The sequence below is a fragment of the Onychomys torridus genome, chromosome 1 (assembly GCF_903995425.1).
Source record: "Onychomys torridus chromosome 1, mOncTor1.1, whole genome shotgun sequence".
Classification (NCBI taxonomy): Eukaryota; Metazoa; Chordata; class Mammalia; order Rodentia; family Cricetidae; genus Onychomys; species Onychomys torridus.
In genome coordinates this window covers 46,744,800-46,771,806 of record NC_050443.1, presented here as the reverse complement: position 1 = coordinate 46,771,806, position 27,007 = coordinate 46,744,800, and the positions used below count along the sequence as shown (strand labels likewise).

Below are 27,007 nucleotides of genomic sequence, written 5' to 3'. Positions count from 1 at the left end.
CGGAGCTCGCGAAAGGACAGCCTCCAGGGCTGCAGAAGCCCGCCGTGTGGCCGCCCGGCGCTACGCAGAGCTCACTCCCGCCGCAGCCCAGGTCGCCGGCGGGCTCCCGCAGGGGCAGGGACAGAGGGAGGGGTGGCTGCGGCGGCCGGGTCCCCTCCTCCCCTCCCGCGCCCGCCCTCCCTTCCTCGGTCCTGCAGCCAATTAGGCGTCCCCTTGGGCGGGAGGCGTGGGGCGCTCATAAAGGCGCGGAGCTGTCACCCGGAGCAGGCTGCGCACCGCCCAGGCAGAGCCGGTGCGTCGGGGACTCGGACGCCTCGGGCTGGGGAGCGCAGACCAGCCATGGCCACCACCAACGGGGCTGTGGAAAATGGACAGCCGGATGGGAAACTGCCTGCCCTGCCGCGCCCCATCCGCAACTTGGAGGTTAAGTTCACCAAGGTGAGGAGGGCACCCCTTCCATCCTACGGCCTCGGACTCCGCGCCCAAGCAGTCTGGTAGGGAAAGCCGGGACCAGGATGCAACTCTGCTGGGAGTCCACAGGGAGCTGCCCATACCTGAGAATCTCTGGTGGGGTCCGGCTCCTCGGAAACCTCACTTTTGGGGGGAGGCACCCTCGCCTCTGGCTCGGCGAATTAAGCCCCAAAACCTGAGGAGCAACGATGTAACTCCGCAAGCACCCAAGCTGCGGAGTTACAGCCTGCAGAGGCCACGATGTGCCCAGGCCATCGCCCACTTTGAGTGGTGGTCCTTGCATCAGTGACTGGGCGCGCGGGGACTTCTTGGCAGAGGGGTTTCTGGTCTGAAGGATCTGGGCTGTGAGTAGGGCTAGAGGTACCTGAGGACTCCAAGATGAGTTTCAACTAGGAGCCACTTTGGGAACTGCAACTGGGAGGTAGGTCTTCCTGGGCGATGAGAGAAGGATCTGGTATCTTCAGTGTGCTCAGCCTGAACCCAGCTTCCCAGTGGAACCGAGGAGGGAGGATGGAGATCACTGGTGAGCATCGGAGGACTGCGCCTAGGGAAGATGAGCTGCGGGTTGAACGAGGCAAAAGACAGTGTGGCCTTTGCCCTTCCCTGGGAGGCTGGAACAGGCAGAGTGATGAGATACCTGCTTTGAGCTGCAGGGACAATGGTGATATCTGGGAACAGAGCAGAGTCCCCAGAGGAAAAACAACCGTAAACTCTGGGATGCACTGCTCTGTGCCTGCTGGATACCGGGTGTCTGAGGGACTCAGATCCGGGACAGCTTTTGGCTTCAGGTCTGGAAACGTCAAACATCTTATTTGTACATCGTATCCATAGCTCCCCCAACCACCACCACCCCCATCCCCGCACGCAGCTGTCCCAATGCTCAGAAACCACCCTCATCAATTTTATTTTCAAAAGTAGCAATTATCCCCCTGGAATAATTTTAATCAAAAGGTGAAAATGGCAGGCCGCTATGTGTGGCCTTCAGACGCCGATCCGTTGGCATTTAATCCCCAAAGTTGTCCATGCCGACATATAAATTGCATGGCATTTGCATGAACTGTTTTCCCAAGGAAGGCTCTGTAATCAAGAGAGGCACAGCCTTGGAAGGTCTGAAAGTTTTTCAAGTGTAGTTTCCTTAATCGTATCAGCTTTAGAGGGAGCATTCCCACGCCAGCGCTGGAAACGGTAGGCATAATGGCTTCATTTTTCAGACCCAAACTATGGTGCGGTTCTTGTTCTGGGGGCAGGGCTTTGTTTTGTTTTTACAGTTCTGTATAAACACCACAGCAACCAGAAGGTGAACAGGACTGTCCCTTTGCTTAGTGTCTTGTGTCTTCCCACAACTGTCTGCCCACCTGGCAGAAAAAGTTGGCCTCTTCTTAGGCAAATCTCAAAAGGAACACTTTTAAGGTGCCTTTTCAGCCTTTATGGAAGGGATCCTGGAGGTTCTCAGAGGACTGATTGCTGTTCTGACAGAGCTCTCTCCCCCTTTGGTGGTTGAAGGTGAGGGTGTGTCTGAGCAAGGCTGAGGAAACACTATAAGATGCAGAGGACGGGAGAGCTGGGATCCTTGGAAGGTTCCAGGAGATACTTTCTCCAACAGCCTGACATCTGGCTACACCTTCCACCCCTTATTGATTCTGCTTGCTCCCTCCCTCCTTGCTCCTTGAGTGCCTCTACAGAGCCCTCCTATAAGAATTAAAAGGCCAAGGCGAGCCTTGTTCTATCAGGGTGCCCCTGGGTGAAGGAAGGGAGCCAAAGATGTGGAAGAGCAGATTCCAGGCCCAGGACGAACAGTCGGCTGTGAAGCATGAGAGCCAGCAAGGGTGTGCGGTTTCCTGACTCACCGTACTTCTCCAACATGGAGGACCGGTTTGAGCTCAGGCCATGGCAGGATCATCTACCAGCTTTCATGACTCTATCACAGCTCCTTCATTTTCCTCAGATTTTTATATTAGGCATAAGGTCATGTGAGTGATTCTGGTGAGGAGAGGGAGGGTGTTCTGGAGAGTCTCCATACTGATCGTAGAAGATGGCAGCCCCTTCCATTTTAGGGACACACTTTCTTTATAAAATGTCTTCCAATAGCAGAGGTTCTCTTTCAAAAGTGTTTTTAATTCACGAAAATACAAATCTTACTATCTCTTTCATGAGAAGTAAAATTCCCCCAAATCTCCTGAAAATGTAGGAATTTTGAATTTAGCTGAGTCCAATGGAAGTTGCTTTTGTGACCATCACCTTTACCTCTATCCAGCATGCCTCCCAGGTCCTTTGGTAAAACTTGAGTTCTATTTACATCTCAAAGCATCTTTAACCTTATATCTCAGTAATGTCCTGTTCCGGCCGGTTCACAAGTCAATGAAGACAGTTCCTTTCTAGACCTGTCAGCTAGCATGTTATGATTCACAACGATTCAGCCAGCATCAGTGGTGGGCCACGCCCGGGATTTTCTTCATTTGTGTTTATGAGTTGCTTTAGTGGAAAAAAAAAAAAAAAGCAGTGGGAACCACTTACCAGATCACTTAATAGTAGGATAATGAAAACAGCTTTGCTCAGTGAGAAACCCTGTGATGGAGAAATATGGCCAAGCAGGCTGAAATTTTTATTTGAGGTCGCTGGTTGGCAAAGTGTAAGGACCAATGTCACGAGCAACCAGGTAATATGTATATTTTTGAAGAGTGTGCCTAGAGATAGGGTGCATGTAGCAGACATCCGATCACTGCAGTCTGCCTCCATCCCCTGCTCTTTAGACTTTGTTTTGCCACCTTCTCATTTTCCCTCCCCCTTGGAATTGATACCAGGAAGGACGTGGAATCAGCAGTTTTCACGACAGTCTCTATTATCTAACCGACGAAATTTCATCTTCCTTCAAATGGGCCCGCTCCAGGCTTCACTTTCCTCTCCGCTCTAACTCCTTCCCTGCTTATTAATTTCTCGCTGTTGCTGAGTAATTACTTGCTGCATGGCAAAAGTGAACACTTGGATTTGGTTTCAGCTGGAAGAATAAACCTGTAATTGTAGCCAGGCCTTTTCCTCGCATGCTTCCCCGGGGGCCTGGCCTCACATGGAAGGCTCTGAGCTTCCAGAAGTTGGATGGGTATGCCCTCCTGGAACTTCATGCTCTCGCCTCTAAACTCCATACTGAGGGTCTGGAGTAGCCTCTGCTCACCTCCCTGGCCAGTGTTTGAGGATCACTACCAGAGGTAGCCTGATCGATTTCCTTCTGCTTCAAAACCTACACAAGAGAGTCTAAAGCAATGGCAACCAAGCCTATGCTCAGGGATGGCTGCTCTCAACATCTGCTATCAGCAGGGCTTTGTCCTGTTCCAAAGGAATTGACTTCCATTATTGAAATTAGCCCCACCATGAAAAAAACTATTATTATCATTTTACTAACTTGCATAGTCATGTGATATGTTTTAGGCTGTAGAATTCAGGCAGGCCCATGACAAGCTTTCCTGTGGGTGGGCTGCATGAACGAGGCCCCAGAAACTGGCTGTCCTGGTGGCTGACAGCCCTTCTATGCCATCAGAATCTGCTTTGTGTATTATGAGTCCCCTCCGTTTCTGGTTCTTTCCAAAAGCCACATTTTTTTAAAAATTTTATTTCATGTGCATTGGTGTTTTACCTGCGTATATGTCTGTGTGAGGGTGTCAGAACCCCTAGAATTGGCATTACAGACAGTTCTGAGCTGCCATGTGGGTGCTGGGAATTGAATCTGAGTCCTCTGGAAGAGCAGTCAGTGCTCTTTACCGCTGAGCCATGCCGAGCCATCTCTCCAGCCCCGCTCCCTGCAAAGGCACAACTTTTAACCTCTTCTTTTAAAGGCAATTAGAGCTTAGAAGAAAGTCAGAGTCAATCGAATGGGTCTCAGAGTGCCAATTTGATGGATTCTTTTTAAATATTGTATTTTCAGCTATGTTTTGGATAATTGAGGCTTCTATAAAATAATGTTTTGTGAGCTACTTATTTCTGGATGTAAATGGTAGTTTTCTATATCCTTTAATGTAATCTAAAAGGTTTCTAACCCAGATAGTTAACTCTGTGTTCCAGCACTGGCGCTGTAAAAGGCCCCAGGAGGCAAACACTGTAAAGGGAATGCAGAGACCATGCCACCGTGTGGCCTAAGGCAGCCTAATGGGAAGATACCGAATAAACCTAGGTCCCCGGGGGTCTTGCTTGGAAGCAGGAAGGGGTGTGCATAGCTTACAGCCTTTCGGGACCCGGCAGATTGTACTTACACAAGCCTGCCCACCCTTCCGTTAAAGCCCTACCACTGTGCAAACTTCAACGTGCACATTCCTTGTAACCATTTAATTCAGGAGTTTCTTGGCAAATCCATGCTATTGCTACAAACGAAGATATAATTTAGAAAAATAACTCGAAAGGGCTTTAGATTAATTATGTCAAATTGGTTTTAACCGTTCCCTGTCTGTTGCTTCGTGTGAGTCTGTGTTCTGCCCCCTACTCTAGGTCTCGTTATAAAACATTCAGGGAAGGGGGAGGGGAAGAAAGCGGACAAGACGTTACCTAAGATCCTTAGCATGTTGAAATTGTATGATTTTGATTTAAACCTAATTTGTTGCACTTCCTTTCCTGGTTAGATATTTATCAACAACGACTGGCATGGATCCAAGAGCGGAAAAAAGTTTGCCACATACAACCCTTCGACTCTGGAGAAAATCTGTGAGGTAGAAGAAGGTGATAAGGTCGGTCCTCTCCGCCTTTCTAAGTAATTCGATTAGAGAGACGTGAGGGCTGGGGAGGCCATGTGGCTTGGCTGTAAGATGCCTGGGCCCACCTCCAGGTAGGACCAGGGTAACCACAGCAGCTGGTCGGTGTGTGCAGCTCAGACACAGCCGAGCATGAGATCAATTACAGATGGTCTTCTGCAAAGAGTCACCATCTTTGATGGATGTTTCTCCATCTCTGAGGATGACCTCAGCTGTCTTCATCACACAGCTAAAGGGAAGTTTTTTTGTGTGTGTTTTTTTAATCAATTATTTCAACCTGTAAGCATTAAAGAATCTTTCGAGAAGGCATTTCCTGCTGGTGTGTTTCACCAAAAGTAGCATTCTGGCAGGAGACAATTAGGAAAAAAGAGGGGAGAAGGCTTGAAGGATGGGGAGATGCTCCCAAATGACCCTGAGGGTAGTAATATGTCACATGACTGCTTGATTTTTCGGCTGTGGAAACGCATATGAAGTGAGACTGTAGTCTGTGTAGACCTTTTTGCCTGGTGTAGGGTCTCCCTTATCACACAGACATGGAAGGACCTCTGCGTGTAGCCTTTTTACCTTTCAAGGCCATAAACTGTGTTTTAAATAGAAGGGCCTCTAAACTTGATTAAGGTAACAGCCTCCTACAGAGGAAAGGAAAACAGGACCCTCTGCTTAACCACTAAAGGACCAACCGACCGGGTGGATCGCCTGTCTTCCTTCCTTCCTCCCTTCCTCCCTCCCTTCCTTCCTCCCTTCCTTTTTCTCTTCCTTTCCCTCACCATCCCTCTTCCCTTCCTCCATTCCCTTCTTTCTTTCTTTTCTCCCCACCCCCCATTCTGAAACACCATCTTGCATTATTTTCCAAGCTAGTAGGAAATTCCTAGGTTTCCGGGGATCTTCCTGGGACTACGGGTGCCAGATAATTTGGGGTGGTGGTGGTGGTTGCAGGTCAACCCCAGGACCTTTTGCATGCTGGGTAAGCACTCTAGTGCTAAGCAACATCCTTGGTTTCTTGAGGTAGTACTATTTAGCCCAGTCTTGCCTCCAACTCCAGATCCTCCTGCCTCTACCTCCCAAGCGCTGAGGTTATAGGTGTGCACCATCACACCTGCTGAACAGATAGCCTTACTATGTGCCAAGTGGATGAGGAAGACTTGGATTTTCTTGCACAGGTGACAGCTTTTGTATGTGCAGGAAGCACAGTGGCTCACCTGCATAGACCCGGCTCCCTGCGGTTCCGTACCCTAAAAAGGAAAGAAATGGGAGGAGCTGGGTGGGTCTGGCAGAGCGGGTATATGGATGTTAAACCCCTACTTCCTAACAGTAGGAACGCAGTGCCAGGCTCTGGTTCCTCCCATCCTCTGGATGGATATTTTGCCCCATATACCCAGAGACAGAGACTACACATCCCTTGCAGCTGGAAAGGCCCTGACCTCCCCTCGGGAACCAGGACAAGAACCACAGTGTCCAACATTTCCCTTGCTAAAGCTTGCCCTCACTCTGTGAAGGCTTTGGCGATGCTCTTGGCAGAGGCCTCTCCTGACCAGGGTCCTCATCACCTGCCTGCCATATCACCCTGGGGAGACAGGCTCAGTGCAGGGTGAGACATTGTCTTTCAGCAACCAGCTCTTCAGAGCCCATTTTCCTGAAGTGAGGATAGGTGGGTCTCCTCTGCATAATTCTCACTTCTGTCCTTTGAAAGGTCAAGGGGAGGAGCTGTCGTAGAAGGCTGATCCAGCAGGTTCAATTCTCAACATTAAAAAATAAAATCACAAAGACCTGTGGTTACTCACCCATAAGCAGCGCATTGGGTGTGGAAATGGTGGTCTGTGTGTGTGTGGAGATGGAGCTGACACATGGAAAATTTTTAATTTTGTACATTTATTATTAGTGTGTATGTGACCTGTGTGACTGCAGACACTCCTGTGTTCACTGGGAGGTCAGAGGGCAGGTTGGGGGAGCCGTTCCGTTCCTCTCTTTGCGTTAAGGATTCTGGGGATTGAACTCGGCTGTCAGGTTTCACAGCAAACACTTGCCAGCTGAGCTGCTCCTCGCTGCCCTGGAAAACCTCTCAGACCTGGGTCATCCAGAAAAATATTTGAGGTCGACGGCTCTATAAAACATTAAGATGTCAAAAATATTTCACAAGACTTAACCATGTAAAGAAAAACATTACTTGGAAGCCCCGGGTCATGCAAGGGATTTAAAAACTTGCTGCTGGACGTTCTGGGCTGCCCCCTCCTCCCTTGGCTCCACGGCAACTCACCGTTGTTCTCTGTGCCCTCAGACTGTGGTGGCCAGAAAAGTGACACAGTCTCTCTGTTGTTTTGCCATGCAGCCCGATGTGGACAAGGCCGTGGAGGCTGCACAAGCCGCCTTCCAGCGGGGTTCCCCGTGGCGCCAGCTGGATGCCCTAAAGCGAGGCCAGTTACTGCACCAGCTGGCTGATCTTGTGGAAAGGGACCGTGCCATCCTGGCCGTGAGTACAGGCACTGGGCAGGTGTGGGGGACTATTTTCACTCTTCCCCTCACTGAGGGGACCGTCCCCATGGGATGTGGTCGGAAACATCTGAGGTGCCTGTTCGGTGTGGCCCTGGGTCTATTTGGTCTTTGGATGTGGGTAGCAGGTGGACCATGCCTCAGGACTTCATCCTTTTCATCTTGAAGTCAGAGGTTTCTTCCCTGCAGCTCAGCTCTGTGGTCATATTTTGTTTGTGCTCTAACAAATATTACCATACAGCTTCTTGGCCAAGCTGCATAAAGGAAGTTCCCCTGCCTCAGTGGTTTCTAGACTAAGGACATTCACAGAAAGACGGTTACCAAAGGCTGAGCTCACCTGACCTCACCTGGACATTGATGAATTAACTGTTTTCTTCTTCATATTAAGTTCCTTGCTAACATAAATATAACCTCATCATATGTATGCTAGTCTCCCCTTATCTGAAGTTTCAGTTATCCAGAATCACATCGCACCCCCCCCCACACACCCTGCTCAAAAATATCACGTGGAAAATCCTGGAAATAAGCAAATGGCCTTGTATTGCAGCAAACTGTTGTAATTTCATTTATTAGTTGCTGCTGCTCATCTCTTAACCGTGATTGTAGGAACTCAGTATCGGAAAAAATGCGGTATATATTTAGGGATTAGGCATGACCTACAGTTTTCAGGCATCATAGAATATAGGTGAACCCACAAGCTTAATGAGCTGGTTGTAGTCCTTCTGTTCTCATTTTTAAAACAAATGACACTGTTTATAGAACATCAAAGACCTTGTATTATCTAAATGCATTCCTGTATCACCCCTGAACTGGACAGAGGTAAACACATCCAGAATGTTGACAAGGACAAGATTTGATTATCAAAGACCCACAGCATAAGAGGTATGGGTTCAAATCCTAGCTTCACCAATTACTAATTACATGCTGGTTTCTTGACTGCCTGGGATTTGTTTCTTCGGGTAAAATGTCAGAGATAATGATATCCAAGTGTTGGGAAGAAGCGTCATTTTAAATCCTCAGCACTGATGAAGAGATAGCTGTTATAAATAATAGCAATCATCATGTTGACGCTGCATACGCCCCAGGCTCTGACCCGAGCTGCCCACCTCCCTGCTGGCCAGTAACTTTTGGAGACCTTAACTCCTCCACTAGGACATAGGGACAGGGGTAGTAATACAGCCTACTCATGGGTGGGACTCATCCTTGGGGCTGGAAGGCCTTAATAACTTGTAAGCCTGTTCTGTAGCAAGATTCAGCCCTCCTTTGGTCCTGAGGTAGACGACCAGAAGGCCTCTGGGTCACAGGGAGTCTTTTGTTTTTTAATGTTTTCAGGCATTATTATTTGTGGGGGATGGGTGAGTGCATGTGTGTGGGTGTGCCCTTGCCAGGGTGAGCATGTGGAGTTCAGAGGTCAACCTTCAGGAGCTGGCTCTCTTCTTTTCCCATATGGACCCCAAGGATCCAACTCAGGTCCTCAGGCTTGGTGGCAAGAGCCTGTGCCCGAGCTGTGTCACTGGCCACACGGGGGGTCTAGAAACCATGACCACATTCACTCTAGCTGTTTGTTGTACAGGTCAATGTCTTGGTTAAAATTTTGTTTCAGACCTTGAGGCCCATTTTGTAGGAAGGGACATCTCCTTTTTGGTCATTGATTTAGCAGATTTTTTTTTTTCTGATGTTGAGAAGCAGGAGAGTAGCCACCCTTTGGAAGAACAGTATCAGGCCGGACACTGACTTGCTTTTGTCCTGAGCGTACTCTTTGCGGGTAGGGAGCCCTTCTCAAGAGAGGTCTGTGGATTCCGCAGCCTCTGCTTCCCTCCTCCCAGCTGCTAGGCCCCCTGATCCCAGGAAGGAATCTGAGTGAGTGTAGCTCCCTCCCAGGCTAAAACCTCCAGAGAGCCTCTGCTTTCTTCCTGCACCGAGAACCAGCCGCACTGTCCAAGCTGCCAAACTGGCTTTTTCAAAAACATTTCTGTTTTCCCCTACATGAGCTCATCAGTCTGCAATGTCCGTGAGTACTAAAAGCAGGCTCAAGAGGATGTGCCCTGGGCAACCCTCCCCGCCCTGTCCTCAAGTGTGAGTGCCATCTGCCATGCAAGCGGCGCAAGGCCACCTTCCTCTCCAGCCTGACCCATTGCCCTGGCACAAGAGCATTTGGATGGCAGACAGACACAGGTGGGATGGAGGGGGGACAGCACCCAGCACATCATTCTTGCCACTGCAACCTGCTCGCCCACAAGAAATGAGATCCAGCCCTTGGCCACAACATTAAAGGGACCCAAGAATGACTGGGAAACATGGCTTTGAAACTTCTGACCACATCATAGGAGGGCCCCCTCGCTCTCCACCTTGATATGGTTTCCTGCCTTTTTGAGCAGCAAAGTGCTTTATGCTGTCGTCTTCCCTTGCCAGCTCAGTGGTTTGGTGGAGCTGGGTGTTTATTCAGTGTTCGAAGTTTGGAAACAGATGTGGGGGCCTCAGTGGCTCGTGGCTTTCTAGCTCTGTTGAGGCCCAAGCTGGGCCCAAGCTGCGGCCTTTTATGGGTGCTTATCCAGGTAGGTGCCAAATAGGGCTCTCCCCCACACCCAATGGAAGATTAACCTTCCATCCTAGGTACCATTTCCAGACCCTCATGTACAGTCTGGGTGTACTGGCATTTGGGGAGCCATCCCAACACTTTCTCATCCTGTAGCATCTGAACGTTGAGATGCATTCACCTTTGAAAAGGTACATCTTTCTCTTACTAAGCTAAAGAAAGTAAGCCTGGGAGAGGCTGAGGTGGCTCATGTTTGTATCACAGCAGTAAGTCACATGACAACCACCTGTTTCTGTCAGAAACTAACATTTGATTTCTCCAGCTCAGTCCTCTATCTCCAATCTCTTCCTCCTCTTTTTCACTTTTGGTGTGCATGTGAAGATGTACGTGTATCTTAGATGGGGTTTCTATTACTGTCATAAAAACACTATGGCCAAAAAGCATCTTGGGGAGGAAAGGGTTTATTTCCACTTACAATTCTCAGGCCACAGTCCATCACTGGAGGAAATCAGGATAGGAACTCAAGGCAGGAACCTAAAGGCAGGAGCAGAGGCAGAAGCCAGGGAAGTGTGATGCTTACTGGCTTCCTCTCCATGGCTTGCTCAACCTGCTTTCTGATACCATCCAGGATCACCTGTGCACAGGTGGCACTGCCCAAAGTGAGCTGTGGGTCTCCCCACCAATCATCAATCAAGAAAATGCCCCCACAGACTTGTGTACGAACCAATCTGGTGTGGGCATTTTCTCAATCCAGGTTCTTTCTTCCCAAATGACTCTGGCTTGTGTCAGGTTGACAAAACACTAGCCAGCCCCACATGTGAGTGTAGATGTGTGTGTACATGTTTCAATGTATGTGAGTGGAGGCCAGAGGTCAACATCTGATGTCTTTCCGCAGGAGCAATCCACTTTGTTTCTCGTGTTATTTGTTTTGGGTTTTGAAACAGAATTTCTGATCTGCTTGGAGCTCACCAATTAGGCAGGGCTTGTTGACCAGTGAGCCTCAGGGACCTGTCTTTGCCTCTTTCATGCAGGAATTACAAGACTTTACCACTATACCCGGCTTTTCTTAAACATGGGTCCTGGGGATTGAACTCAGGTCCACATGCTTGCAAGGCAAGCACTCTACCATTTCCTTATCTTTCCTTACCCCCTTTTAGAGAACTTGCTTCTGTCTAAATTTATTGTGAACTGGGTTTTGTTTGTACAAATTCTGTACAATTCAAGTTATTACTCTAACTAAGCGATCTTGCCTAAGTTAAGGATTTAAAAATCTGTGGGCAATGCTTATTAAGTCCCTCCTAGATGCTGACTTGTAGGCTCTGGAGTTGCAATATGTATTATCTCATTTCAAAATCAGGAAGTTGAGGTCCAGAAAAAGTAAGCACCCTGTCCAAGGCCACCCAGCCAGAGGTAGAAATCCAGGATGAGAGACAGATGGTTGTCACGTCGTCAATTTTTCCACAGTGCTCCATCCATGTCTTCTCCCTTACCATATCCCAGCAAGGAGCCAAGAACAGACAGATCCCTAGCTTCATGCATGGATGTGCTCATGCTCTTGGGCACTTCACAGAGCTGGGGTCCTTTGGACAATCTGGAGAATGCTAGGCTTCTCCTCAGAAAATGAAACTGCCGACTCAGATGCCAGTTTACAGGGGCCAAAGGTACAGGGTACTGGGTGTCAAGTCAGCCTCCAAGTGGTTGATGCCGCAGGTGGGACTCAGTCAGACTTAGCCAAGTTCTGTCTTCTTCAGCAAGTCTGAGTCCTCCCTCCTCAGGAACACAGTCAGGATCACCAAACCCCTGTCGAGTGCATAAGAGAAAGCTGAACTGTCCACCAGTTATCACCTGGACAATTGCAGTGGGCTGCTTATGTGAGTGCCATGTTCCCCGATTCCCTTAACTCACACACCAGGCCCAAGAGGGTGGGTTAACATCTTCACATTACAGCAGAGGTAACTGAGGTGGAAGACATCTGGGGGCTCAGGCAGCATCAGTCAGGGGACACTGCTCTTATGACTGGGGAGATGGCTCGATCCACACAGTGTTTGCTGTACAAACATGAAGACCCACGTTTGAATCCGTGGCACCACTTAAAAAGCTGGGTACGGCCGGGTGTACCTGTAAATCCCAGGGCTGGGGACATGGAGACAGGAGGATCCTGGAGCTGCCGGACCAGCCAGTCTAGCTAAATAAGTGAACGCCAGGCTCAAGGAGACACTGTCTCAATAAGTAAGGTGCCAAGCAATTGAGGACGCATCTACATGCATAAACACCCATAGGCACATGTGTCTGTGCACACATGAACATGTACACATACATACATACCACACACTCCAGGAAGTGGTTGTTTATTTTGGTTGTCTCTGAAGCAAAAGTCAGACAGAAGAGCCCTGACTATCTTAGGCCTTCCAAATGTCTAGGGATACCTAACCAGTGATGGCTGAGATAGCTGAAGTCAGTGCTGGCTGGCTGGTCAGCATGAAGGAGTCATCGGGTCCTGTTGTGAGTATCTGCTCCTTCATCTTCTAATGGGAGCAGAGACATCCGGCACATGATAACACATAGGCAAATGCTCTGGGGATAAAGCCCTGGGTAAGGAATGAGGACGCACCTCCCTTCCTCTCTCTAGCATCCTCTAGCTCCATAGGCACTTCAGCAGGAATCCAGCCCTAGGCAACGCATTGGGTGGATACTTCCTGTGAAGCCGGATAACTGGAGGTTTCAGCGTAGTGCTCCACAGGGCTGCTTGTGTGAGGGACAAAGGGGTCTCTTTCACCCAGGCTAGAAATAGAAAAGAATCCCAACATTGAGCAGCGGCACCCTGGCCTGGGTCACCGCCTCGTCCAGTCAGCTTGCCCTCCCTGCTCTGTTTCCGCATCCGGCCTGCAGCCTACTTGGAAAGCATTGCGTCTTTGTGCTGGCGGCTTGACCCTCGTGAGCTCCATCATTCTTTCTACTGCCACACTAACCAGCTCAGCAGAGAAGGAAAAGCCAACATCTTCCCTTTCTTTTTTTGTTAGAAGAAACTGCCCTCTTGGTAGCCAAACTTCTGGAAGCACCATGGGGTGCAGGAATGTGCATGTCTGGATGGTTCAGTGGAGACTGCTCTGGAGGGACTAGGTGGCTCCCAGCACACCTTCAAATGAGCAGTAGGGAGAGAATGCCCACACTTCACCAACCCTGACTCAGGCACCAGGCAAAAAAGGCTGGCCAGTCCTGGCCAGTAGGGGACAGGTCCATTTCATTTTAGAGGCAAGCTTTCTGAAGTGGCATGTAGGGACAGAGGTGAAGAGCTATGCCCTGGGGTTGCGTTTTGTCTTTTACCCCTCTACTTAACCACCGGAAGATAAAAGAAAACTGTGTCTACCAAAGGAGCCATCTTGTTCTTGCAGACCCTGGAGACCATGGACACCGGGAAACCATTCCTTCACGCCTTTTTCATGGACCTGGAGGGCTGTATTAAGACCTTCAGATATTTTGCCGGGTGGGCAGACAAAATCCAGGGCAGGACCATCCCCACAGGTGAGCCTGCCCAGGATAGACTGTAGCCTCGTTTGGGTCTATTGTGGAATCTGTCTTCTCCTCCCCCCAGGCCCTTTCCCCATGGGGCATCCTTCTCAGAGCCCTCTCCACACATGGCAACATGCTGACGCCTCTGGGGAACTGTGTTCATGCTTTCAACTTAAGCTCACATCATTTCTTATGTAACAGACACCTTTGCAGGTGTCTCCATTTCTTTCTTTTAGTTTACCATGTGAAATTCTTTTGTGTTTATGTGTATTTTTGTTGTGGTGGTGGGGTTGTCTTTTTGTCTTGGCTTTTGTGTTGTTTTGTTTTGGTTTTTGTTTTTTGTTTTTTTTTGTTTTCGTTTTTTGTTTTGTTGTTTTTTGTTTTTTTGTTTTTTTGTTTTTTTTGGTTTTTTTTTTGAGACAGAGTGTTTCCATTACATAGCTTTGGCTGTCCTGGAACTTGCTATATAGAACAGGCTGAACTCCCAGAGGTTCACTTGCCTCTACCTCCCAAGTGCTGGGATTAAAAGTGTACGCTGCCACCAAGCATGGGTCCGTGGGAAATTCTTAACCATGATTGTGTTCTTTTCCTGGGTTGCCTTGCAGATAACAATGTTGTGTGCTTTACCAGGCATGAGCCCATTGGGGTGTGTGGAGCCATTACACCAGTGAGTATGGGACTTTTCCCGTCACAGACTGTCTCTGCCCACTATACCCACCCCTGACTGAGTGCAGGCTGGGGGCATGGGGCTCTGTGCCTGAGGGTGCCCATGATTTAGGGTGTCTGGCAAGAGGTGCAGTAGATTCCAGCAGAGTGGTCAAAGTGGCCTGCTCCTTTGGGATGGAGAGTCTCTTACCTGGGGCTGGTAGAACAGAAAAGTTGGTCAACAGAGAAGAGGGCTTTGCTAGCAGTGGGACCAGCTGGACAAAGGCAAGGATTCGCAGCCTCCTTGGAAGGAAGCAGAGGAAGGCTGGTGAATGGGAGCTCAGGCTAGGATGAGCACACCTGGCAGATAGCAGGGCCCATTCCTGCAGCTGGGGATGCAGGCTGTTGAGACCTGCGCGTGTTGGGGCAATTCAACGCTACCAATCTGTTTGGGAAGCCCTGGGCCACTTCCACAGCAACTGAGTGAATGAGGGTGGAAGAGACAAGGGAAATGTCACCCCTTTGGCAAGCATTTTTGAGGGAATGGGAAGACCCATAGGACAGAACTTTCTCTGCATTAGCATCTCCAGGGTGCAGCTGAGCAAGCCCTGGGCTTCTGTAGTCTTGCGCACACCAATGCTATCCTTCAAGGCCCAATCCAGACCATGCAAAGGAAGTGTCCTCCATAGAGTGGGGTGGGCCCTGGGTTGGGAGTACAGTGGACCTGAGTCTCATGGTCCCCTTCTTGTTCTCTGGCACAGTGGAACTTCCCCCTGCTGATGCTGGCCTGGAAACTGGCTCCTGCCCTGTGCTGTGGGAACACCGTGGTCCTGAAGCCAGCTGAGCAGACACCCCTTACTGCCCTGTACCTTGGCTCTCTTATCAAAGAGGTAAGAAGTCTGAAAAGAAGATGTTATGTATTCTAGATAGATCCCCATACCCAGGAGCAAGGCACCATGAAAATCGGTGACAGCTGCCATCAGCTCACGGTACAGAGGAAAGGGCATGACTTTTTCTTTTTTTTTCATGGAGTAGCTGATCTGGAAGCTGCTGCTCCTCCCCACAGTCCTAATAAGATCCCACTCCACTCTAAGTCACAAACTGGCAGTTAGCACTCTGTTTTATCTAGAGAATTTGCAGGAGGGGCCAGAAAAGGAAGCCCCAAACTCCACAGTCCTGGGCTCAGTGGCCATGAGATGTGAAAAGGTTCTTCCTCCACTGGGAAGGGTGGCCTGGCCAGCTGGCCAGGTAGCTGCAGCTGTGTGTAGGTCCCCAAGAGCCTCCACACTGCCCTCCCCACCCCAAGGGAGCCACAACTCAGGGAAGCAGTGGCCTAGAAGGACACCTGCCAGACACACCTGGCGACATATTTCAGCCATTCCATCATCAGCATGCCTATAGCAAAGATTGAAAGAACAAGAAAGGCCACCACTTTGTTCCCAGCTGGACTGAGGCAGCTGGGAAGTACCCGCTGTACTGCTGAGGGAGGCTGGGGCCCCTGGAACCAGCCGGGTCTCACCTCACCTCACTGGCCACATACTTATCATGTAAAGGAGACCCTAGGGTTCCACCATCACAACCGTTACAGAATTATGTCTGGGAAACTGAAGAGTCAAACATTGCTCCCTAAAAAAGGCATTTTAAAAATAAAGTCATAGACAAGACCCAGTAGTGTTGGGAACAGCACCTTCTACCCCATTAGGTTGGGGAGAGTCTTGTTAATGGGAGGTCTCTCATATGTGCCCTGCATGAGTGTGAGTATGGAAGAATCAGCAGCCCTCTGCCTCAGCAAGTGTCAATCCTGGATGAGTCCAGTAGGACTAGCAAGGGGAAGGATTTCTCATTTTACCTGGATGAGGGTGGGGCAGAGTAAGAGGCCACATTGGCTTGGCAAGGGCACAGATGTTCTAGATGGGGGTGTGACCAAAGTGCTGCCCCTTCCCTCAGCGTACACAAACACACACACACACACACACACACACACACACACACACAGTCACATATATTTTCATATCACCTCATATTCACATGTTTACACATACAAGCACACACAGACTCACATATGGTCACTCACAGACATACAGGTGCACTCATTCACACACTCATACTCATACATTCATACAAATACACACTCTCCCACAAATACACATATGTGCTTTCACATTCCCATGCTCTCTCACACCCACACGCACATATTCACAGACAGTCTCACATCTGCACAACCACGTTCACATGTATACACATACAGACATACAAGCACACACACACATACACACACGCATGTAAGTGCACACACATTCTCCCCAACACACCACACCACACCATACACACACACACACACACACACACACACACACACACACACACACACAGAGGCAATCTTATACAAGAGGGCTACTGCCACCTAGTGGCATCCCTGAGCCTTTGCCCCAGCCCTGCTAGGGTGAGAGGACCTTGGGGACAGGGGTGGGGGATGGTCAATTCCTCTAAGTGCTTGCACTCTTAGCTTGAAGAAGAGGATTGGGAGGGGATGTGTGGGAGGGGGTGATGCTGATGTGGGTGTGTCTTGGCCAGTGTGTGACCCAGCTTCCCTTTGAGGATGCTGCTCTGCTCAGGGACATCGCACAGCTTCAACTCCGGCCACCCCTGCGGGTGGGTCTGCAGCTGCAGCTGGTGCTGTCCCTCTGATCCTTCATTGCCATTTCCGTTCCTCCCAGGTCGGGTTCCCTCCGGGTGTGGTGAACATCGTGCCAGGCTTTGGGCCCACAGTGGGAGCAGCAATCTCCTCTCATCCACAGATCAACAAGATAGCCTTCACAGGGTCCACAGAGGTAAACCCTCTTCATGAGCTGCTGACAAACACAACCACCACTCTATTATTTGAGACCCACAGACATTTCCTTGAGAAGCTCAAATACGATTTTTTTTTTCTAAATCTATGTTCTAACTATCGGTAAAATGTCACTGTTCCAGTTTCCAAACTGAATGAATAGTTAATAGAATGTGGAAGCCTTAAAAAGATAACTGAGAGATAAGATAAAATAAAAATGTGAAACATCTGTATAGTAAACACTATCATAAGTAAGGCTGAGAGATGATCAACAGGCTGGTAGAAAACCAGTTGTACCGCGTGTCGCTCTCCAAATGTTTATACATCCTTCATGTGAAAAGCACCTAAAAGTCAATGACGAAAAAAAAATAGAAGAAGACAGCAGAATGATGGGAGAGATAGACTTCTCTGAGCTCTCTAGTCTGGCTAGGAGCCTGCTACCCACTCTACTCCTGTCCTCCCCTTTGGCAGCCAGGGTGAGCATCCTCAGAGACCCTAGTCAGAATTAGACCATAGCTTACAACCACCATCCCCTGCATGCCATTAAACAATCCTGGCACCGTGCACACTGAGCTACCCAGCTCTGCCCTGGTCTCCTGGGTCTTTCCCAGCTCGGAAGTTCTTGGTGTCGGGCTACACATGTTGCCAGGATGTGTCGGGAGGCATGCTAGGCCAGCTGCACTCCACCTGTCAGGGTGTACAGGCATGTTGTCCTGTGGTACCTACTATATCAGCTACCAGTTCTCACTCAGTCCTCCCAAGGAGGTTTCAGTCTTTAAAGGGCTCGACAGAATTGGCCACATGCCATCACAGGGATGAGCCATCTTTGCTGTTTCCCTAAATTGACAGTCCCCTCAAATCAGCATGACCTCCATATTGGGCTGGCAGAGTCTTGGCAGGAGTGGAAGGTCACCCTCAGCATGGTGCCCAGCGGCAGTGGCCAGCTCGGGGAGCCGAGGCTGTGTGACAGGCCTGGGGTACGTCACTGAGGCAGGTGACCACAGTGCCACCAGGCACGCCTCCATCTCCTGGGGCCAAGTTCACCATGTCTAAGAGTTACCAAAGCCTGATTCTTACCCTGAAGGTTGGAAAGCTGGTTAAAGAAGCCGCCTCCCGGAGCAACCTGAAGCGGGTCACGCTGGAGCTGGGGGGCAAGAACCCGTGCATCGTGTGTGCCGACGCTGACTGTGAGTCACTGGGGCTATAGGTGTTTCCTCACTTCCTGGTGTGTGTTCAGGACCCATGAAAAGAGGAGCATGCTCACACAATGCAAGACTTCCCTCATGGGATGGGCTGCCTGCTGTCCCCACAGGCCCAGCCGATGGAGGGAAGAACACCAATTCTGAGATAGGTAAGCCTGTGGCTTACAGGTACTGCATGGTCTACCCCTGAAGGCTAAGATCACCTTCCTGCACCTAAGGAGATAGAGGGGGTTGTGAGGAACCCAAAGACCAGGTCCAGTCTCTCTTGTGGGGCTCTTCTGGACTGGGGAAGGAGGAGGCAGGCTCCCCACTCTGGGCGTCCATTTTTCTATCCTTCAAGTCAGTATAGATGCAGGGCTCTCAGGCTCTTGAAAGAGTTGAAGTGTTTCTCCTTTGTCTTGGGTCTTGCTGGCCCTTCAGAACACAAAATAAAACCATGCTCTGGGTGTCATTCCCGTATCACTTCTTCCCTGGGAAAGCCACCTGCACAGCAGCTGGGAACAACTAGTGTCTTGCCAGAGCTGTATGACACAATACTAAAGTGTGTATTATTGTTGGCTGCTGTGTCCAGAAGAGGGCAGAGAGGACCACACTGGGCATCCATTCACCTGATCACCAGGTCACCTCCCAAAAGGTGTGACTCCTCAAAGACCTCAGCACACCTATGCTTTAAAGGACAGCCTCCCCCACTGTCCACCGGTGGCAGAAATCTCTGCTGCAGAGAACAAAGCCTTCAGTGCCACACTCAGATAAGACCAGGATCGCAATAGCCCTGAGAATTGATGGCCCTGATACAGCTTCTCACTAAGATGTGAAGGATTGGGAGCAGGTCCTGTCCCTAAAGCTGCTTTTCAGTGGGAGAGAAGAGTGAGCAAGAAAACCAGGGAGGCTGTGGAGAGGGACTGCCCGTCTCTTGCCTGAGCAGTGTTGCTACTGGAGTCACTACTGTGATGCACATTCGGGGTCCCAAACTCCCATCCCAAAGAACCAGGGCTGCTTTGTGTTCTCAGCACCACAGCGGGGTGTCCCGCCTGCTGCCCACTCTTCCACACGAACCCCCAGAGCAAAGCACCAGAAACAAGCTAGTAAGGGCTGGTTTTCCAGGTTCAGCCGTCGCCACCGCCTCCTCCTCCAGGCAGCGCCATTCCACAAAATTAAATCCTGACATAATGTCCAGGGTGTCACACACCATTCTGCCACTTTGGTCATCCTTCCTGGCTCTCATCAGGGACCAGGAAATGAATTGGTGTCTTGAGGAGGGGCATTTGAGCCTAGCTCCTGGCCCAGCTGCAGGGGTGAGGTGCAGGGAGGAATGAGAGTCTCGTGAGACTGTCCTGTTACAATCCTGCTGGGGTACAGTCCCTCCACACTGTCCCCAGTTTGGGACAGGAAAGCTGGGGTGGTGGAGGTCCCATGGACAGATGAGCTGGAAAGTCTTCCGGCTCTGCGCTCATTAGCATATTAATGGCGCTGAGAAGTCTTGCATCTTGGACTTACTTAACTCAGACTTAATGGATCTAAAATCCCTCCCCTCCCCCCTCCTTTGGGAAGCGCTGAGAAAGAAAAATTAGTTTCTGAAATGCAGTCATCTGGGGCCTGTTTTCTTGTGGGGGCAATTAGAGTCGCAGCTGCCACCAGGCCTGCTGTAACAACTTAATCGCTTCCTCTTGCCTCCCCCGAACCCCAGTGGACTTGGCTGTGGAGTGTGCTCACCAGGGGGTGTTCTTCAACCAAGGCCAGTGCTGCACGGCCGCCTCCAGGGTGTTCGTGGAAGAGCAAATCTACGGAGAGTTTGTGAGGAGGAGTGTGGAATATGCCAAGAAGAGGCTAGTTGGAGACCCCTTCGATGCCAAAACTGAGCAGGGGCCCCAGGTAACCACGAACAAACATGTGTCCACGCGTGGTGCTCCACAGGCGGCTGAGCTAGGCAGAAGTATGGCCACAGACAGGGTTCCCCCTCCAAGGGAAAGAGCTAGCCTGGGCTCTCAAGGCTTTCATTTAGAAGTTGATGAACTTGGGTTTGTCAGGAAATGGAGCTGTAGTCATGGGGAAGAGGGAGGAGCCAGTGGAATTGAGGCACAAGGCTATCTGTGCATACCCTGTAGCCTTCTTGATATGGTGACCTTCAAACCCTGGGGATAGGTCACACAGAGAGTTTCCTGAACAGAGGAGGGGTACAGCCAGGGCACTGACTGACAAGTCTTGACTCAGGGGCCCCCAAGGCCACATGCCTTACCTCATGAGATAACTCTCGGGAACCAGAGGGCAGAGAGACTCTAGGAACTGGACTCTATATTCTGGGCAGTGGGAACAGGTTTCTGCCGGCCTGGTTTGGAAAGCCTGGACAGGATGCAAATGGCCGTAACCATGAAGTTTAAAACCATTTGTAAAGGGCACTTCCTGTGTGGCTTTCTTGCTAACGGTAAGTGAAGCTGACGGACGGATATTCAAGAGGGCAGTCTGGCCTTCCCTGCACTATTGGAACAGAGCACGGCAGCAGCTCTCTGTTTTTTGCCAGATTTCTGCTCAACTCTCAGATTTCTACCCATATCTGTGACTTACCCACCGCTGTCTACCCCAGAAGTTCACTGTTGACCACTGTGTTGGCACCAAATGTTTACACAGGAAGCTGCTGAGCTCAAACTAGACTCTGGGGCTTTGCTCCTTCCAGTCCTCAGTTTGCTCATCTGGAAAATGGGAGCAACAGAAGGTGTGACATCACCAGGCAGTACTCAACAGAGTGAATTTGTTCTAAGGGAGAAGCACTGACTGGCAGCTCTCTGACCTAGGAGGCACACACATCCCTGCGTGATTTCAGGATATCTCAGTCAGTTTCGCCCAACCATCCTATGCGGATGCTGGCTAGGGAAGAAATGGAGGGAGATTTTCTGGCCAAGGTAACACCGACCCTGACCCCAGTCCATGTGCTCTGTGGCTCTGATGTCATGTGTCCTTGGTTGGGAAGCTATGTACAGTCCTCAGCTCCAACCTCAATCACAGACCATCCAAAGTCCTGACACAAGGTAGTCCGTGACCTCAGTGCAAACAAGGCCAGATCAGTATCGAATCCTTAAGTTTTAGAGTTAATCTGGAATGGGTGGGGCACACTAAGGACAGCTTTTTCTCCCATCATTCCCGTCTTTTCTTCCCAAGTCTCCAGTATGGAGCCAGACAGACACTTCTTCTGGGGAGTGGGTGTCCATTCCTCCCGGGCTCTTCTGTGCGGAGTCACTTTGGAACTCACACTATCTAACCTGGACATTATATCAGGATCCTGGTGATGTTCTTCCTCCTTCCAAGACCTTTAAGGTTTCACTCTGCAAGGGTGTCCAGCTGCCTAAACACTCCTGTCTGTCTGGGGCCTGTGGAAGAGCTAGCTGACCCAGATTGGGGGCCAGGGCTGGAGACCGCTTGCTGGAACACTCCATCATCTTTCAGGTTAGCTTGGCAGACAAGCAAGGAGGCCACCTGGCCTGTGCTCGGGATCTGGAGACGTCCTCTGCAGAGCGAGCACAGCCGTGGATGGCCCTGTGGGAGCCATCTTTTCCCACGTCTGGTGCCGTGCTCTGTCATTTCACTTCCTGCCAAATCTTTCTTCCTGTACTGTAGGCACCAGCTGCCATTTCATGGACGGCTATTAGATTTAAACAATGCGTTTATGAGGACTCATCAGGAGGAGTGGAGTTAGGGTGTGTAGGGTTCTGACAGGGACCCATGCTGTCTGCAGAGAAGATGGGGCCTGTCAGGACAGCCTAGTTCCAGCCAGCCAAGACCTGAGGCCTGATGAAGTTACTACAGTGAGCTATGTCAGCCCCCTATAGGAGGAGAGAGGTTTAATAACATATGGGGATTTTTTTTCCCCACATTTTAAAAAAATATTTTATGTGACATTTTATTTATTTAATTTGTATGTGTTTACGTTTGTGCATAATGTGTGGGGTGCACATGCCACAGTGCTTATGCAGAGACCAGAGGACAGCTTGACAGGTCCAGCTGTCCCTTTCTACTCTATGGATCCCTTGCCCAGCCCAGGATTGAGCTAAAGTTGTCAGGTTCGATGCCCAGCACTGCTATTTGCTGAACACCTCACCAGCACCATCTGGGACTTTTAAGCTAAGATGTGGTTCACCCAGAGAACGGCTGACAGGGCTTGGAACTGTGCGTGTTGTGGTTGCTTTCGTGGCTTTTTGTGGGTGTGTCAGCACATGGCTCTAAACCCCTAACCGTGTCCAAAGGACTACAGTGCAGGGGTTCCCCCAGGACCACCCCACCAACACCCCTTCTTCCCTCTCCCCACAGTGGGGCTCCCATGCTCTTTACTCCTGGAGCACCTCTCCAGGGTCTCCTTGCAGGTCAGCATCTTTCTGTGAAAGAGATCCCGGGGCTCCACTGTTTGGTTCTTTTTCTACTGCTCCTTAAAAAGAAACTCAAAGAGCTTTCTGTACTCGGAAGGGTTTATTTACTTCTCGTCATTTTTCTATATTGCACATTTATGGTATACACATGTGTGTGGGTTCATGTGTATGTGTGCAGCCTGATTACATATGTGTGTGCATGTACTATAGGTTTGTGTGGAGGCCAGAGGTCAAGGTCAGGTTCTTCCTTTTTGGCCATCTACCCTAGTCTTTGAGAGAATTCTAGGTATGGGTCACCATGCCCAGTTTTTTTTTGTTGTTGTTATTGTTGTTTTGTTTTGTTTTATTTTTGTTTTTGATGGATTCTGAACTCAGGTCCTTAAGTTTTACTGACTGACCCTTCTCCTCAGCCCTGAATTTTTTTTCCTACTTAACGTTACTGGAATGAAACCAAGTCTCCTACCTAAAAGTCACAGTAACAGTGTATTTGCTTAAACTCCATCTCCCTCAGCCTGGGAGGGAGGGCACTGTCAACTGGGTCAAGATAAGAGCGTTTGGATTTGAGGAAGGGAGATAGGAAGAGGACAGGAAGAGCATCTTCCATGTTGAGCCATCCCCAGGAGGGGTGGCCTTTTGACAGATGGTTGAGTACTGTGTCCCACAGCTGGGTGTTCATCTGTGGCGTGTGGCATAGGGCACCTTGGAGCAAACGTGGAGGTAGCAGAAGGCAGAACGTTTCTGAGTTCGTTTCCTTCCAGCCAAGAAGCAGCGTTCACGCTCTACTGTCAGGCTCACTCCACTGTCCCCAGGGATGCTGCATCAAATGCTCAGCCCTTCCTCCCTCCTCTGCACTGGGATGGGATAAGTCCAATAAGTACCTATCCCCTATCTGGGGTGCACAAGTAAATATTGAGACCACTAGACTTGACTTTTAGACAAACTGAAGGCATCTTAGCTTAAGCATATCCCAAATGCTATTTTGGTGTGTACTTATAAAAAAGCGATCACGTGTTGTATTTCTGATAGTCACATTTAGCTGGGCATCCTATGTTTTTACTTGTGAAATCCAGTAATTCTAGCAAAATACCAAGACCTGAGAGAGTGCAACCATTTCGGAACCCATTTTGCCCTTACACTTGACTTCTCAGCCTGAGGAGGGGAGTTAGACATGTGAATAAGGCCTCAAGCTGAAGGTGAGAACAGTTGACCTTCCCATGTCCCCCAGTTCCAAAGAGCCCAGGTTTGTGCATGGGAGGACAATCTACCCATGAGGCCGTCTGTGTGCTGATCTAGGACTTGACAAGGACACAGAGCAGAGGACCACTACAACAGTCCCCTCCTGGAAGGAAGTGCTTATAATTCCCTTCTGTGTTTTGCAGATCGATCAAAAGCAGTTTGACAAAATCCTTGAGCTGATTGAGAGTGGGAAGAAAGAAGGGGCCAAGCTAGAATGTGGGGGGTCAGCCATGGAGGACAGAGGACTGTTCATCAAACCCACTGTCTTCTCAGATGTTACCGACAACATGAGGATTGCCAAAGAGGAGGTAGGTGTGGGCCTCAGGGGTCCTCCAATGAATTCTTCTGAGGCCCCAGGACTCTCAGAAGACTTTACAGGATATACAGCTCCATTTCTGGGTGCCCCTGCTGTCCTTTGGGGCTCTGTATCATTGCTACAGCCCCTTTTCTGTCCTGGTGCATGATCTCCAGGCAGCCGAAGTCCATCTCCAACTTGTGCACAGCCCAGCTCCAACACCTCTTAGCCTTGTGGGTGTTACCAGGCGCCAAACTATGGATTCAGGACCTGTGGCTGCTTCATACTTTTCAGACTGTCCTTAAACATCAAGTGTCCCTCAAGGAATGTGTCCCAGCTATAGTTCTCATTGACCTTTCTGCCACAGTTGTTCTGGAGAATGATGGAGATGAAGCAGGTCCCTGTAAAAGCAGAAATCTCCCTTTGCCTCTCAATCCCAATGTTAGACACATGGCAGCTGTTTCTGCACAGTAAGAAGCCAGTCTGAGGCTGAATGACTAGACCTTTAAGAATGTCCATGTGAGAGTGGGCGTGGGCTTCCCTGTTAGGAGGTTGTCTGGTACTTTCTCCTTGAGGTGTTGAAAGGTTTCTCACCTCTCTGTGGTAGTACAGAGCTCAGATATTTATGCACCTCTTTTTAAAATGATTTTTTCACTGTTGTTGCTGTTTTGCACACTTCTTGGTGAGATGCCCCAAGGAAGCAGAGAAGCCATTTCCAGAGATTATGTGCTGTCCTGGCATGTAATCCCACCCAGTGTTGAGTCAATCACAAGTTCCCTTTAGAATCTCTCTAAATGGGCAACCCCATGGCTCCTTTGTTGTTGTTGTTGTTCTTCTCCTCCTCCTCCTCCTCCTCCTCCTCCTCCTCCTTCTTCTTCTTCTTCTTCTTCTTCTTCTTCTCTATCTGATCATTGGCCCCTTCCTGCCCCTGGGACTCACTACAGAAACAGTTTAAGTATCTTCATTAAGGGACAGAAAAAGACAACAGGAAAGCAGCGGTCACCCACCCATGGACACCCTTCTAGAGGACTTTCCAGAGAGCTAGCCAATGGTTTTCCTTCTGTATACCCTGGGTTTTCCCAAGGCTCTGAGCTGACAGCATTCGAAAACAGTGCTAGCCTGGAGGGATCATAAGTGCAGTGTATATGTTTTAGGGCTATCTTCCATTTTTGTTCTGTCTTAATCCCCTCATTCAAACTCAGCCATCACAGTTATAGAGGTCTCGAGGGTTCTTTGTCTTGCAGGGAGGAACTCTGAAACTCTGAAAGCTGGGTGTCTGACCAGGACACACAATCCCCTCCTCACAGGCCTCTTCCTACTCTCCTTGTAATCCATTACAGATTTTTGGACCAGTGCAGCCAATACTGAAGTTCAAAAATCTCGAAGAAGTGATCAAAAGGGCAAACAGCACTGACTATGGACTCACGGCGGCAGTGTTCACCAAAAACCTCGACAAAGCCCTGAAGCTGGCTTCGGCGCTGGAGTCGGGCACAGTCTGGTGAGCCAAGCATGTGTGGCGAGCATTCGCGTTCTCTGAGCCCCTGGCTTGCTAGCTTCAGCTCTCTGTCATTAGCTGAGATTACGGGATGCGCTCTCCCTGTTTTGAGTGCCTTGCTGACTGTCCTCTGAAATGGGTATCCTATGGCCTTAAGTCCTTCATTATTCACATGAGGAAATCAAGGTAAAAAAAGAGATGGAGTGACTTGTCCAGCATCACACCGCTAGTGCAGTTGGCCCTCTGTGTTTAATTGCAGAGGATTTAGTCCTTGCTGAGAGACACAAGTCTACAGCCACTCAAGTCTCTCGTGTGTGCAGATAGCTTAGGAACATCCTTCAGCTTGACTGCTTATTTGTTATTATCTATCATCTATCTATCTATCTATCTATCTATCTATCTATCTGTCTGTCTATTTATACCATACTGGCACTCTGGCTCAGGACTTGGAACATACATACTAGAAAGGCATTTTATCAACAAGGTATATGACACCCTCTCCTGCATACTTCAAAATCATCTACACACTTTGCAATACCTAATATAAGGCTGTATTGATATTTAATGTACTGTACTATTTGTGCAGAGAAATAATTTTGCACAAAATCTTTGAATCTGAAGGTGGTTGAACCTGAGGGTGCAGAACCTTGGGTTAACAAGGTCACGAGGACATAGCCAAGGAGGCTCCAAAGTCTGAACCTTTGACAACTGTGTCTCTGGTGGATTCTAAAGACAGCACATAACTAACCTGCAGGGTACGGATGCTTCTCTCTGTTCACTGATAACTCTGCAGATTGGATACTCATGCCCATCTTCCAGATGAATGAAGTGAGGCTCAAAGAGGTAGAACAAGCTTAGGGTCACATGCAGAGTCTAGGAAGCAGAACTCTGAGGTCAGGCCAGCATCGCTGCACAGCTAACTCAACCCCTAGCTCACTTCCTCTGTATCTTCCAATTGTAGTTTCTAGCAGGAAGAAAGGAAGCAGGCGTAAAGAGCATAAGGGGGTGTGCTGAGTTCAGGTTATGGGGACTTTGCCCAAAGGCCGTGCATTGGGCTTCACTGTGCCTCCAGTGTCTCAAGGTGCCGGCGAGTGTTCTCCAAGTAACCGGAGCGCCTCTCACCCTTTCTCCAGGGTCAACTGCTACAATGCCTTCTACACACAGGCTCCGTTTGGTGGCTTCAAAATGTCTGGAAATGGCAGAGAACTGTAA

General features: G+C 49.6%; 1 protein-coding gene across 1 annotated transcript; it reads left to right on the top strand.

Moving 5' to 3' along the window:
• The first annotated feature begins 265 nt into the window (after nucleotides 1-265).
• On the top strand, nucleotides 266-27,007 carry Aldh1a3 (aldehyde dehydrogenase 1 family member A3). Its single transcript, XM_036198533.1, has 12 exons — nucleotides 266-438; nucleotides 5,076-5,180; nucleotides 7,531-7,671; nucleotides 13,620-13,749; nucleotides 14,343-14,404; nucleotides 15,144-15,272; nucleotides 17,100-17,213; nucleotides 18,297-18,399; nucleotides 20,102-20,286; nucleotides 24,149-24,313; nucleotides 25,641-25,798; nucleotides 26,929-27,007. The coding sequence occupies exons 1-12, from the start codon at nucleotides 340-342 to the stop codon at nucleotides 27,005-27,007; spliced, it is 1,470 nt and encodes a 489-aa protein (XP_036054426.1). The 5' UTR covers nucleotides 266-339.